General features: G+C 36.0%; 1 protein-coding gene across 5 annotated transcripts in view; it reads left to right on the top strand.

Annotated features, from left to right (window-relative positions):
• The window catches only part of LOC124631084 (inositol-trisphosphate 3-kinase homolog), an 80,537-nt gene extending 62,504 nt beyond the window's left edge, over positions 1–18,033 (top strand). For 4 of the 5 annotated variants that reach the window (XM_047165247.1, XM_047165248.1, XM_047165251.1 and 1 more), the window contains 2 exons: positions 16,500–16,664; positions 16,886–18,033. In XM_047165247.1, coding sequence (XP_047021203.1) covers positions 16,500–16,664; positions 16,886–17,818 — 1,098 coding nt within the window. In that variant the 3' untranslated portion in view covers positions 17,819–18,033. Of the gene's footprint in view, positions 1–16,170; positions 16,383–16,499; positions 16,665–16,885 lie in introns of those variants that run through there. The other variant, XM_047165250.1, reaches the window with a different exon arrangement.
• The last annotated feature ends 1,894 nt before the right edge of the window (positions 18,034–19,927 follow it).

Raw genomic sequence — 19,927 nt, 5'->3', positions numbered from 1 at the left:
AGCGTAGGAGGCGCTATGCCGATGTCGTTGTGATGTTTAATGCCTTCATTATTATTTACATATTTCAACTTGCTTACTTTTAGAATCTTTATATGTATCTAGTCATAGAAAATCATTTATAAGCAACAATTTTCAGAAAGCTGCAGAACCTGTTTGACTAGATGCAGCTGGATTTAAAACTTACTAAAATTTTACATTTTAGTTAAAAATAACCGTTTTATTTCTTTATATTTTCAACTTACAAACGCCACGTGACGTCTGATGATACCTGCACCTGTTTTTTGGTACTGACGTAGTTCCATACAAGGCAACCACCTTTTATACTTTGCATCTCATTTGAGAACAAAAGATAGAATAATATCAAGTTTTTACTCCGCATCACGACGAAGTACGTCAGTAAAAACTAGATTAACTCTATGAAGACTACATTAATTTAAGTTTAGCTATTTAAAATACATTCGCGGCACAAGTATTCGCTACTTATCTCTAAAATGTTTGAATCCATTTCGATTAAAATAGCTCAGATATCGTCATTCGCCACCCATTAACATAATTTATGCAAGTAGTTTTTTCGCAATAAAGTATCAAGTTTATTTGCTAGTTTCTATTTACTGGGTTATTATGAGCGGGAGTAATTTCTATATTTATTTAATGTTTGGTTTGTAATGAATTACAAAGCAGTTGACATGTTAGTCGAGTACCTTTTACATCGTTGTGGATAATACCGGAACTGATGGCGCGCCTGCACACTTCCGAGTTGGCACCTTTAACCTGAAGCGTTAACTGCAATGCCGTAAACGTGTAACACTCGATTATTTTATGCAATTTTACATAAAATAAACATGAATACAAATTGATATTACTACCACCTGCAACTTTATTTAGATTATAGCTTCAGGCATTCATAAACAAATTACATATTAAAAGGCTACAAGTTGTTACTAACTAAACTAGACTAAAAATAGGTCTCTAATGATACTTGTTAGCGCAGTTATTAAATATTTTGGCTTTGAAATATATCAAGCTGTTACAAAATCGTGTAACTTCATGCATTTACATTTATATTGGGTGATTTATCTTATGTTATGCAGTCGATTAACTGGTTAGATAATTCGTTTCAAGTGATATTTCTGATTTGTATGTCCTTTAGTGAAATATGTACGAAACAAATTACACATTAAATACATTAGCACCCATTCGTAGATAATAAATTTAATGAATGAGAAACATGTTTTATTTTTAATATTTTTTATGAAATAATTAAGCCTCACATTTGCTAATTGTATTATTTATTCTATTCATTAATATTTTGAGCGGTTGCTAAGCCGAGATTCAACCAGTATGCGGCACTCTGAGACACAAATCTTTCCTCTAGTCTACTTGCTCAAGCAAACTGTAACAAATAGTCATTATAACAAATAAATTCGTACAACAAAGTTTTTTTATGAACTTTATGAGTTAATCCCCTTGCGTAGTAATTATGTGGTCAACGGTAATCAATTATCGAACTTTTGTATATTGTTGTTTTTGAGGGAAAATGCTACATTTTGTAAAAATCGCTAAGAATATTGTTGAATTTATCTGTCCACATTAATGGATATTGTGTGAATGTTTACAAATGGGATGATGTTAAATAAACATTTCTTACGTAATAAATTATTATTTTATGTAAATGAGAACAGTACCTAATCTAAACTATGTAATTCTGCAAAACCCGTCATTCGCGAAGGGACTACAATTTTCGATATTAACATATGATTAATGTTAGTTGACCCTATTGTACAAAAACAAGATTATTTAATGACGTCAAAATCTCAAGTCTTTTAATTAAGGGATAAGGGCAGACAGTTAATTTATTTTGGTGTAAAATAAAAACTACGTATGTTGGTAGGTACGTATATGGTGCCAGGATTCAGCAACGTGCAAAAAGATGTAAAAGGAACCATATATTTTTCAACATCTTATTCTAAAGAGTCTGCATTGCTGTTTTATAATCAACACGGATAGATACTCATTAGATTAACAGTAGCACGCATCACAATTACGCTATCTGCCATTCGGAAAAATAATACAACATACACTACATATTTTTCTTTCTATTTACGAACAAAATACTTAATTTTTCACCGCATTATGTCATTTAGCTCTCCTTGCGTAGCAAGATCTCCTTGGGCAAAAACGAGTACATTTGTTAATTGTTTTTTTTTTCTAAGCGTAGACGGCGTAGTAGGCACTGGTATGCAGTGATCATACAGGCTGGTATAATACTTATGTGTGATAACATCTGTTTGTTTAGCTACCAATGTTATTGTGCTTGCTAACTGGCAAATGTCTGCAGACTTTGCCCCGGTTGTTTTTATTATTGTTACAGTTTTAGGCAAGTATTTAGCGCTATGAATGAGTACAATGCTCGCGATTATGAATCTACTGCATTCATAATTTATTTTGTTTTCCTCCATTTTAATCTTAATTATACTTCTTGCAGTTTCTATCTTTATAACATCGGGAGTATGAATATGAAACTTTGGGTTACTTGAAATTCCTACCGATGTAATATATCTTAAAAATAAATAAAACTGCTCATGAAAAATATCAACCAAAAATACCTAATAAATCCTACTTCAAATTGTATAAGCAGCCTACCATTGTTTATTCGTACAGAAGGCATGTATTATTAATTTGATGTGTTGTAATGCTTGGCCGTCTGTTACCCCATTACGTAACGGGTTTACTCGAAGGACATGCCAAGAGTACGTGCTCCGACGAATAAACATCATCTCCGTACTGAAACTAAAAAAACACATACATTTTACAGTAGGGATAATAAAGTTACTCGTATTTGTACAATGCCATAATTCAAATAGTTCTGCGTCAGTGGAATAAAACAATATGGCGATAATTTCATAGGTACACTCACAAATACAAGAAAATTATTGTTTGGAAGTATTTGCAGGAAATAATTTTGACATGAACGGTAAATTGTGCATTAATATTTTCATTTCAAAGAATATTTATTATACATTTTGATTTTCGTTTTGTTTTAATTCAAGTTATGGAATGCTATGTCATAGTATGTTAGACAACAGCTACAAACTTGCATTTATACAGGTGCCCTTATTTCAAACTATTTTCCTTTTATTATCAGCCCATGAACGTCATTATGGCTCTCATCCTGAAATATGTTGACGCACTAAGGGCTTACTCATACTGAACCTAAAAACACGGGTAATTACGATTTATTTCCAAATGTACATTTTACCTCAACGATAGTACTGTTCAATGCAGTGTTGGCTACGAGTAGAATCGATTATAACTTTTTTTATGTACTCAGGTACCGGTAATCGATTTTACTTCCCATTTAATTCATAGAGGAGCAAAGTCAATGCTGTAATATGTATCTCACGACCGGTTTTACATCGACACCTGACTTGCCGAATACTGATAGTTGATAAACTCTGTCTTATTATGCAGTTGGCATGTTTACTAGCTTCCAAATATTTTACAGTATGAAACGTGTACGCCTGAAGATAAGAAACAATTTTAGGGACAAAAAATGCGAATAAATATTTATGGGCTTCAAGTCAATAAATTTGAGACTGAGTTTCGAAATGTTTTGTGAATAATGTGGATGAGGTGACGCAAGCTCTAGCCTTGTGGATGCGCCCCATTTCACAAGCTCTCCGGTGCACACACGGCGAGCCGCACCTTTGTCATATACTTATCAATGTACTCGCTATTACTTTACAAACACATGATACTTAATATTCATGCATGCTTATCTCCGCATCGCTTCTTAACTACTTCATTATCTTCAACAAAACATCACGATGTTAACTCTTAATAAAGGCATTTGCCGCCTCCTGCATTCTAATGCTGGGTGCACTAACTCACATAACTAGAGGTCGGATTATATGCGAACGTTTTGAAATCTCTTAGTTTTCCGATCACGTTGATGTGCCATATAATTAGAATAACAATACACAAAAATCTGAACATATTAATGAAGTCCTTGAAATAAATTCCAGCCTCCGCACACCGGAATGGTACCTACAATGGTCATTATTATCAAAACTTAAAATACGGAAATTCGTTTTTTTACCTATTATCTTATAAATTAAACTAGTTACACAGACCATAAACTGTTATAATAGTCTTAATGTTTTTGTAACTTAAGTAAGTAAATGGAATTCATACAAACATATACATATTGTGATAAAGAAGGTAATTTGAATGTGAAGATAACAATAACATCCCTTTGAATTAGCAAGGGTTCGAATCCGTAAAGCGGATCGAAGGAACAAAATAATAATCGTACCACCCAATCGTTTATGTACTACTTATCCATTGAAATCACAACCGCATTGGCACACCATCGTATTTTTTATTCCACAAGGTTCGCGAACCTCTTCTATGGCTTTGAAAAAATATTACAATTTGGAGTGAGTGAACTTTGATTCACAAGGTTGTATAGTTTTAGTAGTACTTGACATGAAAATATAAAATTTAAAATGGGAGCGTGCGAGGTTAAAGTAGCGCACGGGTACGGTAAAATAGAAAAAAAAACGAATTTAAATGAGAGAATTAGTATTTCTCAATCAAGTTATCTATAATCGTTAATCGCAGATAACGTGTTTGTAAATATCACTATATATATAACTGCGTATAACTGCGTATCTACTCACTAGCAATGTTGGCACGCGTGTTAATTTTCAACAGAATAATCTTGGTTTAGGTCGAGACAAACTAGCCGCTAGACAAACCGATGAATACTGAGTCTGAAGGCATTCTGAACACATTTATCTTTGTATGAGCTCGTCAACAGGATATCTTGCAAGGATACGAAGGTACGAGGATGTCAGGATATTCGCAGTTTCCCCCTTCCGCGATGTACCCTGAATTTTGATATACTGTATGAGCAAAGTTTGTTGTCATATTGAATTAATTATTTTACATTTTGACAAGCGTAGCTTCTTTGTCCATTGGTAAGGAAGATTTTTTTAATGATTTAATAGCGGTCGGAACCGGAGCTAAGAAAATTGTTCAGGGTTTTCTTATCCGTTCATGTCGAAATAAAATAAAGTTGAATAGTATGTTTATACTTTAAAAACAGAACCTTTAAGTATGAAGATAGGTACCTACCTAGCTACACCAAACCGGTGGATAACGCAAAATAATAACGGTACTAAATGGTATGGCCTTCAAAACAAAACAGTCAACAGTAAGGATACCTCGAAATTGTAAGCAAATACAACCTCCAAAGTTTTACACGGCGAAACATTATAATGACGTAGTACTTGAGTACTTACTGACTCTCAAGATTTCTAAAGAAGAAAAATATCTATTACATAATACCTTGTTCTTATAGTATTTACATAGGGAAATGAGCAAACGATATTGTCATGATAAGTAACTTAAACGTCACTGTGTTTTTCCCATATAATTGTAAACTTTTCAAAAGAGTTTTGTCTCAAAGTGCATTTAGCGATGAGTGGTACATGACGAACTCTTTTATCTTAATCGTCTATGAATTAAGTTGTGTATGCTTTTGCTTATGATCTTGATGTAACCCTTAATGATCTGTTATGACACCCTCGAGCAATAACATCTATTTTTAGCGGCGGTTCACACGTGATGATTATAGTAACTCGTAATAACAAATGTGTTTAGGGTCTTTGTTACAATGGACAGTCAAAGAAAATTTGAGACAATTTCAGAATGGAACTGTTCCGCTAGCAATTTCACCCGCATCCCGGGTGGATTTTTCGACTTAGAAATGTACAGCATACTTATAGCCATATGCGACAAATGTCCAGGAGTTCCTATGCTTAAGCACTTGAAAGCAATAAAAACTGTTCAGCTTCATAATTGAAATGAGAAACTTTGACAGCATTATTAATTCATATTTAATGAAATATAGATTCGAAAGATTGCAGATCACTAGAGTAGAGATCATTCGCATCCTCAAGTACCACTACCTCATTTAGTTCTTGAGCGACTAATTATAAATCGAGCAGAGGAGTTATTAAGCAAGGTGTAAAAGGTACTCCACTTTGTCATTCGCATGACTAATAACTAATAATTCTCGTAGTTACGTCCCCGTGCGTAATAATTAATAAGACTGGTCTGACGGCTCGCATTCATTACTCAGAGTAAACGTAGCGGTTTTACAATTAAACTGCTACTCAACTACGTACAGGTATGGAAACGTTTGCTTGTATAAGAAAAACTGTGAAATTACTGATCGAATATCTGACCCACATTTATAGATCTATGTAGGTAGATAGGCTAGTAAAATGAGATAATGAACAGTTAAATTCAAAAGATATGATTGTGCGTCCACAAATAAATATTCATATTTTTATTACATTACTAAATTATGTTTTCTTAACTGTTCCACTGATAGTTACTGACCAGTTCAACATCAAATACATAACAAAAAACCTTGGAGCAAAGAATTCATATTTTTAGAACTTAATTAATATAAGCTCCAATAATAATATAATCGAAGGCTATAACTATAATTATTATATTAATAATAGACGTTAACATTTTTATTGTTGTTATTTATTGTTCTTCATAGTTTTCTCACGAACTTAACGTCAAAAACTATCGTGAATAATGATACAAAATTACAGCAATTGTTTAACAGATTAAGATGAAAATTATCATTATTTTTATTGGACATAAATATTCAAATTGCGCAAATTTAACTAGTATACTAGAAACGTTATTGAATAAAATAAGGTAAGTATAGGTACCGATTAATAAGTGAATACTTACTTAAATACTATTACCGCAAATAAAATTGGGATAAGGGCAGTGTTTTGTTTTATTACGTACCAAGTGGTCCTACCCAAGTAGCCAACAATATAGTTCTATTGAAAACAACAGCTAGTTGTGTTTCGCAGAATAATAGTAAACTACATATCTGCAAAATGATTCATCGTCCCGCACACGTACGTACTCTCATAAAATTCAATGCTTCCTCTATAAGTCAACAACAATGTTTGGCAAGCAAACAGGCACCCTTCTATCGATTAAAACCCGTTGGATCCAACTTTACAAACAAATTAAATATATTATTTTCATTAATATTTGTACCATAAACATTTCGCAACGCAGAAGCAGATTATTAAACCCATTAAATAAATTTTAACTACAAAAAAACTACATCAATGTTTTTTTACGCGGATAAAAAAACGTATTTGTGAAACTAGAATAGTACGCACAAGGTGAAACAAATATGTAAATTAAGTATAAATTCTATATAAATAACGTTAAACAAAGCAATTACGTTCCATCCTGAAAACATGGAATTCTAGGGATTAGTCAATGTCATGAATATTCAGTGATAAGAGGACTATTTATTCGCCCGAGTGTTTTCAATAGCAAAGAGATATTTCATACAGTACTTGCGCCTGCGTGGTAGATACTGAGAGATGCTCATGAATATTTATAGTTCAATGCTGATGTCCTTTGACTTTCATCTGCCTAAGAAAAAAGTCTATGAATAAATTAGTGTGATGAATTGATGCTTGGTAAGGGGTAACTGGCTTAATGCTCAATCCTTCTCCGCGTGAGAGGAGGCCTCCCAGCAGTGGGACGATAAAATGACTAAACACAGTAGCGGTGTAGTACTATTATTCAGAAAGGATTCAATAAATAAAGTGACAGGACTGTCTTGAACTTAATTTCATTCTCATAAGAATAAACTTAAATATTATGACTAGATACTTTAGTTAAGTTATTATTAAAATTTAAAGGTAACTTGAACAGCACTAAGTAGTGTATTTGATGGTTGGTGTAATTAACTTGACAAGGAAAAATTCTTCATGTTTTAGTCATACCTGAGTATAAAACGTGCGGAAAATAAGCTACATTCAGTCGGGACCATTATTTGCGTCATTTACAAACTGCAGTTTTGAAGACTCATGCATTCATTTACAATTTTAGATCCAATAGATAGATTAGTGTAAAACTCTAGTTTCTATGATAGTGTGTAACAGCGCCTTGGCCCTATTAGCCGGCCTCATTTATCCTCAAGCCATGGTGAGCTTATCTTCCGCTACAGACCACACTTGGCCTGTTATTTTGTATTCGCAAGCACAGATTTCCGCTTGCCGATATTATTAACATTTGACCCCGAATTTGTTGAGTATTGTCCAACGTTTTGTGCTAACCGGCTGCACAATATGCTTTTAGACATACTAATTTAATGTTCGGTATCAATTAGTTTATATATTTAGAGAATAATTATGGTAATTTTTTAAATGGTTGAGACATAGGCCAATTAAATAATTAAGGAATAATTAATGCAATAGAAAAGCACTTTGGCACTAGGATAATGGCTGACCAACTTGTGAAATCTACACATAAGTACATTCAAAGAGATTTAAGCTTGAAAGGCCGATGCAATGTTAAACTCACGACTTCATAGAACCCAACACAGCTAAGGCAAGGCTGCGCATGAAGCGACGAAACTCATTTAGTAATTATCGAAACAAAACAAATAATAAAGAGACAATTACGCAACTAAATTTAGCTCGCGGCATATGAGCTTCTAGTCGTTCGTACATATATGATATGATTATGGTAATTCGTTAGCTGTGGACCATGCCGCCAGGCTCGTATGGTATGCGGCGTGCCTGCACGGCCGTTTCCTATGGCTAACGGCCTATTGTGAAACTTTTGGGACATCTGTTTACTGTCTGTCTGTCTTCATAACATTACGAAAGATTTACTTAGCATTGACACGTACGTATACGTAAGTAGAATATTTACTTAGAAAGGGACTTGTATGTGCGTACAACACACAGGTGTTTTATGGCCTGCGCTTAGAAACACGTTATGTGGCAGCTAAACACATAGGTTTGTTAATTACAGTTACAAATAAAAAACAGAAAACGTCATTACTCAATATGGATGTACTTATGTAATTGAGTCATTATATGTTAATACAATATTAAGTGGTTACGTAAATAATTTAATTTGACACTTCACTTCAAAGAATCAAAAACGCATTTTGGTAGTCTGTGGGCCATTAACAAAACTGTAGTGCAAGTAAAGATGAGTCATAATGATGCGTTACAGTTCTTAAACATAAGTATTGGTAAGACAGGCGAGCAGCTGAAACAACAACCACACCTGCGCAGAACCAAACACCATCCTGCGTCATGTGGTTAATTTGGACAGCCAACGACGCCTGCCGCGTTCACTAACATTATGTTCATTCAGCTAAATATTCATAAATGCTACACATAGACGCTGCTTACATGGGTGGACACCTCACGTGTCACACGCTTCAATGAAATTCTTTGTACATCTGTAATTTGCATATTCATAATATTTATTTTCTTCTAAATATTGAACTGAAAATTAAAATAAGTACTTCTTTTACTGTAAAGTTACTGTCGTAGATCTGTTCATACGATCTTACACTCGTTATAAAATTTTAATGCTTAATTAAATCTTCCCTCCTTTAAAAAAAATCTTCCTTAAAAGCCATTTGTGTAATTAGAATAACGTTTTTTCTATTTTATTTGTTTAAAACGTGTGGAAACACAGGAACAGCGATAAAACGGGTTTGTTTGTCACGTGACTTACCTGAACAAAGAGAGTATTATGCATTGCGATAATTACTAACGCTCGATTAGGATAAGGGAACACGAGACTTAGTAAATGGTAATGAGCAAGCAAAACAATAACTAGGTACATGTTATTACAAACTTTAAATCTTGTAATTTATTTGTCCTCTACTGGTACACCAACACTAAACATTTAGTATTGACGTTGGTTCTCTTGAAATTCCGAACCTAAAAAAAACTAAATTGTAGAAAAATAAACGTTGCATAAACAGACACGTTGCCATATGTAGGTAAGTACATAAAATATGCCATGAAGTGCGTATACGCGTAAACCAGCGGCATTTCGAATCCATTAAACATCATAACAATTTCATAAAGGTTAACGTACTACAATGAACTACTTTCAACGATTTACTCGATTTATTTATAAACCTGTTTAACTGAGAATTTTATTCATGGGAAGTTTATTAATAGTCAAAGTAGAACCTCACATAATATCTTTATAATTGTTATTACAGGACAGAACACAACGGCAAATATGTTGCTTAAACATTATCTTATCGTTTACTATGATGAAATTGTATTGAGCGTGTCTAAGCTAGAGCAAACCAATGTTCTATTAGCTGCTGTTAAACATATTTGATTTGGACATAACGAGCGCTAACGCCACGACTAGACTGCGGGCGCTTCGCAAACATCGGAAAAGTACGGGAGAAGGCTGGCTCGACTCGTGCACTACTTAACGCACTACGTACTAGGCATAGGTACCTAGACTGGAAAGCTCGGTTCAAACTGGATTACAAATATATAAATACCTGATAACATTTGCAGTTAAAACAAGTTTACACATAAACCATGATTAGATAAAAACTGGTTTCGTTTTATTTTTGGCAAACAATGACAGTAAACAAATTGTGACTTACAAAACATGCTCGACTTGTTTAACTTTTTACCCAAAAGAAATAAAGTCTACCAGAGTATAAACGGTAACTGAAAACCTTGCGTAATTGCACGTATGTATATCAATCAATAGTCGTGGTTGCACGGAGGTTTTCAATTCATATCTTCGAGACCATGAAGGCGATATCCTTGACTTAGCCAGTGCGAAAATAGGTCTATGCTCAACATTAGGCTAGCAATAAATACTTACATAAAAAAAAAAAAAACAAAAAAGAATGACTTATCGACTGCAAGCAAGCAATACCTCCTATCTGACATTTTTGTTTCAAAAAACTTGTATCTACCAAAAAGGTTTAAGGTAGCTTAAGATTCAAAATAAAAACAAAAAACTTTATTAATCAATACTATGCGTAAATAAAGAAAACTTGGATTTTCAGTATCTCATTATACCTACCTCGGAATAAGGATTTTATTAAGTTTTATTGTTCCCCTTTAAAATCCACCCGGAGTCAGATAGGAGGTATTGCTTGCTTGCAGTCGTTATGGATTATTTGTTGACTACGTCAATGAGAAGCACATCAGGGGGCCGATTTTCCTAAGTTAATAATGTCAAAATCGAATAGCAATATGATCGCAATAGCAGTTTTAACCATATCGGGCATTCTGCTACTAATAAAAGACCAATCGTATTCTATTTACATTTGATTGGTGTGCGATTGGTCTGCTATTTTGGTGATTTTGGTTTATACGGTAGTTTGCTGTACAATAATTTTGCAATCGTAAATCATTTGCAGACAAAATGATTCATTATTGAATGACAGAAAAGGATAAAAACGTCTAAAACGTTTATTTCAAAGAAAAAATAGCGGAATGCCACATACGCTTCAATCGTAATCGAGTCGGGATTGGATCTCAGTCGAATCGAGTCGAACGTGAATCGTATGTCGCTTAAGTAAAATTAGGAGAATCGGGCCCCTGTACAGTAAACTGTTATTGGTTATACGTTTACTTCCATGGACATTCTTCTAGAACGAATAATGAATAAAAATTTCGACATACCTATATTGCACTGTACCTTCCTAGTGCTTTAAATGATAATTTATTATTTTAAGTTCAAACCCTGCAGGAATTTTCAAAGAATAAAACAGACGTAGGTATACATATAGGTACCTACGTACGATTCTCTTATAGGTATAACCTTTACCTTATCTCGCGTTCGGTAACAGGTATACGAAGTCAATGAACAGACCTTTTCAATAATTATTATAATAAATTTATTTCGTTCAGGTTTTTCTTCTTAAAACAAAAAATAGCACATCCGTGTTCTTCACCTCTGTGGTCACTGATTAAATAATGAAAGGAATTATTGGAGGGCAGGGATGAACATAATAATTATTGTTGGTAAAAACTCTTTCTAGTTTTCTATAATTTGTTCATATTTATAGATCATTAAGAAATATGTTCGGCCTAAATTAGTCGCATCTCCTGTATTAATTATTGCTCTTGCTTTGGTCCATAAGAGGTAAACATCCAAAAAATCATTTTTAAAGTCAAATTAAGTTATTTTAAATCAAGAGCAAATTCTGTTCTGCATAAAATCATCTTGAAATAACTTTGCAAGCCAATTTGTTTACCATTTTGCACAAGAGTTAATAACCGAGTGACAGATACAACATTTTGTGTAACTGGAAGATGAAATGTAGCTCTATGGTAATTTCTGACAATTACTGAATCGTTGTCTAATAATAGAGTAACTATCTTACTTTTATTTTACGTTTATGGCGTTGTTTTTAACGTTCTACCTTTTAGAACCAGCCAGTGACGTAGATTCGTAGTTCTATTTTTGTTAATAGAGCCATTAAAACTTTGTTTTTGTCTATATTTATATTCTTAAATTGCTGAATACCAAGGCCACACCCTCTTGCTAAAGAATTCTGCGTATGACATTAAAAATTAAGTGCCTCTGTCGACAGATTTCTTTTGCGTGCTAGTTGTTTTTCATCATGCCCAGTAAAATGTAATATTTCAAAATATTCGTAGTACTTTTTTTTGGTGGCACACTTCTAACTATTTTTTTAGAAGCTTGTGCCACTGCGCTACGCACGTAACTATGCACTGCTGCGCGGCTACGCATGAGTATGTATCAAGTGTTTAGCAAATATTTTCTCAAAAAAAAATATGTTTTTACCAGATGAAATAATACTCCTTATGCAAGATTTTTACAATGCATTCATGTTGTGTGGTCAAACGTAGCTTAAGTGAATACTTAATATTTTTCTTGTTCTGCTTTAACGTACCTAACAAAAGAGTGCAATATGAGATCTATGTAAACGGACGACCTCGAGACATGCCTACATAAGAGCGCATTACAAGTCCACGCGCCGTCTATGCACTTTAATGCATCCAGGGATGCCGTACTAGGAACTAGGATAGAATCATAGATCCTCAATGTTCTAAGAAACATTGGATAGATGCTAGATTTTTTTACGTAGTCAAATTTTCTTACCATTTAAATTTGTTTAAAGTACAATCCTCTGCAATTGTGCTGTAGTGCGACCAAATGTGGCCGTTTTACAAAGCACATTCATTTTTTTCTCCTGTTTGCGATTTCTAATACGTGTAAACCCTAAGTGCGGTGCAGTGGAACAGCGCAGTAACTAGCAATACTTTCATGCAGCGACCCTGACCTGACCTCTGGTAGGGCAAGGTGGCCTGTTGTTGTTTCTTATTCATCTCACCCGTGTTATTTATTTCAAGTGTTTTTCACCCAGTATTTTTCAACAATTTTAACCATCTGTTCACATTTTGTATTCATGTCTTAAGTGAAAATCAACTCTTAAATTACGTACGTACAGAGAAATAATTCGATGAACCGTGTACGTTCAAAACTATTGAAACAATGCGCGTAAAATCTAACCCGGCGACCCGGACATAGCTAAACTTCTTTGACATAAGTATATGAGTGACATGGAAATACCATAAATCTCGTGAAAAATACTTCATTATCCGTATACGTCAAGCAATGTACTGTAATTTCTGAGCTTGTTATAAAATTATTTGATTTCCAATTTTATTTTCAAGCGAGTAGGTAGGTAATATACTAGATATTACTGATTTAACGTAGAACATGGTTCGACTTGTACTACTACTGGGAAATATCTTAGCTAAACAAAAGTGTTTGTATACACCGAGGCTATTGACTTTTGAAACTATATCATCTTCGGACATCGTGGCATTTAGATTGCAGTTGATTCGCTTGACGTAAACAATATTTTGATAACAATCTATGATCAGATTTTGTCAGTTGTTGCTCTATTAATAATGTACCATTTCGTTCTAGTATCGATCTCATCTATAGCACTCACGCAGCCATAGCGTGTATAATGCGATATTACAGCAGCATTATGTCACCTTTGGGCAGGTAGTTCTCTCCTCATCAGTGTATTTATTTTAATGCAATACTTTATGGATCAGTAAATAATATACACACCTGTTCATTTTTTCTGACGCACACAATTAAAAAATATTTACATAAGACATGCGCTCTTGTATCAAGATCGATATAAATAAGTATTACGGGCCTTACAGCGTTTTAGCGACATATTTTTTGTTGCGTATTTACAAATTTTATACAGACTAACAGAATATATTAATATATCAATTAGTAGGTATATATTTAGGTACACTGATGAGTAAAGGACTTGACAGTAATTAATGTTGAACGTCATTGAATTCCTAACAATAATATCTGTCCATTAGCATTAAGAGAAAGTCGATCCACTCTTTAAGCGCACGATGTCAAGTCTCTCTTTCAAGAATTACTTGTACCTATTAGAGTTAAAATCGTACTTTATCCATAGTATTTAATTTTTCAAAGCAATTGTGATTTGACAGAAAAAAATAGGATTGGCGTGTGTCTTGAGAGAAATAAAGAATACTTTCACGTCTAACGTAAGTGGTTACAATGATATTTTAGAGAAATCTGCTTAATGTCAGACGCAAGCGTAGGTCATAGGTTTAGAACATTTAAAAGCAAGCATGCTCGATAGTTATCATGTCATGATTATCTCTACGATGTACTAAATGCGTACAATATGCACTAACACGCGTTCGTCGAGGTCCTCTGCACTTTCAATGTTCCGTAACTTTCATCACTTTGATTCAATTTCTTCATTGTTCTATTTACGCTATTATATAGGTCATCGGTCTACCTTAATACATATTGCACGTAATTAGTGAACATGAATTGTTGATGCTACGTCACAATTTGGAGCTAGGCGGGTCGTGCGCCTGCGCAGAGCGCGGTCGTGCCTGCCTGGATCGCTGTCGTCATTTGTTTGCCCGACATGCGCGTCTTCCTTCCCGCTGCGTCACACACTAAGGACATTCATCATGACGTCATCGCTTCAGGCTTACTTTTCATGACTATTTCGCATTTCGTGTAACATAGGCAGTTCGTTTTATGTTTAAGAAATGAGCCATTTATGACAAACAAGATTTGGTTCTCACGGAATGTTTATGTATCAATAGGAAGCCGATAAAAAATGTTTGAATAATTTGTCGAGGTTTTATAAGGTTCATTTTCTATTTTTTGTGGGAACTAGTTTGTTTTGTCGTTTTAGTCCAAGAAAACGTCAAACTAAACTAGAAGTCAGTGTATGATCATGCAGTTAGTTTAGGTACCTACCGTTATACATGTAAAATTAATATTAATTATTCCATAATTCGTTCGAAACATAGAGATAACTCAAACTTCACGTGCATTTCTAACATGATATTTTTCCTGATGCAAAAATACATAACATAACATGCCTTGGAGACACAGTTGTGGGAAAACATAACATTTAATACAAATGAGCTGAATTATCCTAATATAAAATATTGACAAGTAGATCTGAAAAATACATAATTTATATGGAGAATATACTTAGATTGTCTGGAAGCTAGGCGTAGGATTTATGGCGCCATTGACGCCAAGATGTATTTTTTATTATATCTTAATATAAGTACCTCTATATTATAGTCAAAATTTTACGGTTACTGCTATCGTACACTTGTCGAGTGTGAGATAAGCTGGTGCTATATGCAACCACTGGCACTTATTTGAAGATAAGTTTCATTTATTCTTACTAAGTACCTACAAGAAGTCAGCATGGTCACCCAAAGAATATAAGCAAAGGATGTACCTAATTAGTTAAAGCTACTTACATTTCTAACGAATTTTTGTACCCAAGAATATTTTTAAGTGATCATATCATTACCTAAGTACTTAATGACCGACTTTCAGGACTCAAGCAGTCAACACCCGTAATAAATTAACAACCTTGACACCAATATTTTAATAGTTACTTATTCTGAGATTCGCAACTATTAGGCTCAATTACACGTCTCTTACAGTATTATGAAAACTAGTGTTATAAAATTTAAAGGTAGGTATTAGGTAGGTACATACATGTAAGTATTGAAACATTTTAGGTAGATACTAGGCGTAACAATATTTGAATTGCATGCACCTTTCTCAGAGTTCGATAAATCAATGCAGTTCAGATTTTGTGAAAAATAGAGGCGCTAGGAAAACTCAGAGAGGCTGGGAAGCGCGGGCGGTGCGGCGAGCGGGCCGCGGCGGGGCCGACGTCACGAGAAAGCCGAGGTCTCTATAAAACCGACGTCGTCCCTCCCACTTACATCACACGCTGGCTAGCAGCAGTCGATAGCTTACGCTCGTTCGCTCGCTACCCGCGCTCTAATTGTTTTATCGCTCATTCGTGTTTGCGCCTTCTACGCACACACTCGTACGTCATGACCGTCACCAGCAAGATGAATAGTGTCTCCCGCCAATCTGTGCTGAGTCGCCTCGGCCCTGGCGGGCTACTCTACGCTGCCAATAAGATTTTAGCGGTACGTCATCGAAATGTGCTCAGTGCTCGAATATTTCGTTTATGTGAAAGTGAATATTTCGTCAGTGTTCCATGGTGTGTGACAAGGTGTTTAAACGTGTGTTTTCGTTGTTCTCAGGTCGCAGTGCCTGGTAAAGAGGAGGAGCGCTGGCGCAGCAAAGATGAAGGTGCGCTGTTCAAACGTTGGCGGCGTACCCCGTCCGCTGTCGAAGCGCCCACCTCCACTCCAGCACCCACTGCACCCACCCCTCAACCCTCCGAACTACTCAAGTTCCTAGCTATTGTGAGTACTTATTTAAACTTTTTATCAACTATAAATATACCTAGTTTTGATAAATCCAAATAGGTAGTAAAAAAAGGTTCAAACCACAAAAAATCACTAGTTTTTATTAAAAGAATTTGTTTTACTCTAAAAGAAGTTGTTTGAAAATACGATACCTATCAAACCCAAGCTACATGTCTAATTTTGGATAAGTTGATAATAGTTTATTTCTTTTGTTACAGAATGCATTGGAATTATCAGCACCCGCATCTGATGCGTTGCTGAAATCTCGCTCTTCGGAATGGTTCCAACTGGCTGGCCATCCCGGGTCCCTGGCACCCGCAGGCCCAGGGACCGTCTGGAAGCGGCGCGCGGCCGGGGACCACCCCAACCACAACCCCGAGCGCGACGCCTACGAAGCGCTCGCCGCCTGCCCTCACATGCGGTCCGCTATCCCGCGATACTACCGCGAACTGGAGTATGGTGGCGAACGATTCATAGAACTGCAGGACCTATTGCACGGCTTCAGAGATCCTCATGTTATGGATGTCAAGATGGGCACACGCACTTTCCTTGAAGATGAAGTTAGCAATGCTCGTGCTCGTACCGACCTTTATGAGAAAATGGTGCGATTGGACCCGAAAGCACCCACCGAAGCTGAGCATGCGGCTCACGCTGTCACTAAACTACGTTATATGCAATTTCGTGAACAGCGGTCTTCTTCAGCTGAACAAGGCTTCCGTATCGAAGCAGTGAAGGTCCCAGGAGAACCACCCCTCACCGACTTACAAAAAGTGCGCGAACCTCAGCAAATCGCAAACACAGTGGCGAGGTTCCTTGGCAATAATGAAAAGGCACGACGTGCCATTATTACACGGCTCCGCGAAATCAGAGAACTTTTTGAAAACTCAGATTTCTTCAAAACTCATGAAATTGTCGGCAGCAGTATATTCATAATTTACGATGATGAACGTGTCGGCGCGTGGTTGATCGACTTCGCTAAAACTAGAAGCGTACCAGAAGGTCTTCGCGTTGATCATCGCGCGGAGTGGCAACAGGGCAACCACGAAGAAGGTTTTCTTTACGGCTTAGATAGACTCATAGACACTATAGAAACTGCAAAACTTCCTACGCCAGGCGATGCAGCAACGACAGAACCGGATGTATCACGTTGAACGCAACTGGCGAGAGACCCTGGACTCGCCCCTCGGTCGTTGTCACCGTTCGCCTGGCCTTGCGCCCCAGTACCGCTCCACTAGCGCCCGAAATGACGCCCGGAGAGATGTATCATAAAACTATGTATATTATTGCATATGAAAGAGAATTGCGATGTATCGCTTGATGTTTCGATCTAGTCCTTAATTATTTAAATAAACTCGTCATGATTTTATAAAACTTGTTTTTTTTCCTCCTTACAAATCGCAAATATGCAATATGGATGCGTCCAGAAGGAACAGAGGTTTTTTTCAGTTAGAAAAGTCCAACACTCCCTCACGCTGAACCACAGAGGGAGGGGTCATCTGACGTTTTCCCAAGTCAAAAAAATGCAATACGTTAAACACAAATAGATATTTGCAGAATCAACGTATACTTAGATAAAATTGTAAAGCACCCTTATGCATTTACAAGTATATGCCTGGCAGGAACAGGTTAGTAAATAATAAATATGTAAGTAAGTATACCACAATAATAGCCATAGAATGAAAAACTTCCAACTTTCCAACGTGTTTTTTATACATGTAACACTACAACCAGCGCCATCTATCGCTTACACAGAAGACTTCAGACACATTAAAAGGAAAACGCAAAAGTAACGTACAGGACGCAAGTGATACCGCGGAAAACGGTAGGTAAAGATTTTTCTGTTTAGGTATTTCATGGTGTTTCAACTGTTCGAAATTTCTATGGTTGAGTAGGCAATTTACCTACATATAGCGACGAAGTCAACTTCTAGAATCTAGAATGTTAATGTTCTTGTTAACTTAGTCCGTTACATATTCGGTTTTTTTATGAGTGAAAAGAACATAATGTGGCAAGTAAATATTGATAAAAGCCTTTTAACTTAAATATATATTAGTGGAATAGTAAATGTGTGTTTTATTCTACCTAAGTAGGTAGGTACCTATTTTTTAGTCTTGTCTTCTGCAAAAGCAATATAAGAATGGTTAACTTCAACTTGTGTAAAATTTTCGAAAAATAGTGTTCAAACTATTAAAGAAAGTGCCAATTTTCTAAAGCATTAACGATACCCATCTATGGTAGGTACCTTTAGGTTCTGTAGGATAATCTAGGTACCTACTTATTTACCAAAACTGTGTCTAAATTGCAGTTTACGCTATGTTCATTACTAAGAAGAGATAGCTATTTGTTTGCTGGTCGGGGCCCGATTCTCCTAAGGTAATAATGTCAAAATCGAATAGGAATCGAATCGCAATATGATCGCAATAGTAGTTTTAACCATATCGGGCATTCTGCTACTAATTTAAGACCAATCGTATTCCAACGACATTCGATTGGTTTGCGATTGGTCTGCTATTTTGGTGATTTTGGTCTATACGGTAGTTTGCTCTACAATCATATTGCAATAGTTAATCATTTGCAGACAAAATGATTCATTATTGAATGACAGAAAAGGATAAAAACGTTTATTTCAAAGAATAAATAGCGGAATGCCACATACGTGTCAATCGTAGGTAATTGAGTCGGGATTGGATCGCAGTCGAACGTGAATCATATGTTGCTTAAGTAAAATTAGGAGAATCGGGCCCCTGGTCGCATAGGGTCTCGAGTTCGATGCCCGGGTCGAGCGAGCCGAAATCGGGTGCTCTACAGGGCCTTGATGCGTCCGTGAAGCCATTTGTGTCGCTTGGATCGGCCCGGGCTGTTGTGATCACAGAGGATCCCAAAACCTTTTAAAAAATCGACAATGCCTGACTGGCAGATATAATATTTTGGTGAGTCCAAAAACGAGCAAGCAAGTCTAGAGGCCAGGCCCGCCGTAAGCGGGCGTGCAAGGCGTGCACCGCACGCGGGCGGCACGTCCTAGGGGGCGGCAAATCGGGTGACTTATCACGTAATATTAAAAAAATACAATATCTTTTTACCAATTATTTGATTTCAATATTTCCGAACACAGCAATAGCCGCCCTCGCTTTGGTCGTCCCCTATCAATTTTGACGGGTTCACCCTTTGCATCCCCAAAAAAATTCGCGCTCGCTGCGCTCGCGCCTCCATGTCAGATATCGCAGTTAGTAGCGGTAGGGCGCGGTTGGGCGACGGCCCAG

Source organism: Helicoverpa zea, chromosome 6 (assembly GCF_022581195.2).
Source record: "Helicoverpa zea isolate HzStark_Cry1AcR chromosome 6, ilHelZeax1.1, whole genome shotgun sequence".
Taxonomy (NCBI): Eukaryota; Metazoa; Arthropoda; class Insecta; order Lepidoptera; family Noctuidae; genus Helicoverpa; species Helicoverpa zea.
Note: the sequence above shows the minus strand (reverse complement) of the source record. Positions and strands in the feature narration are given on the sequence as shown.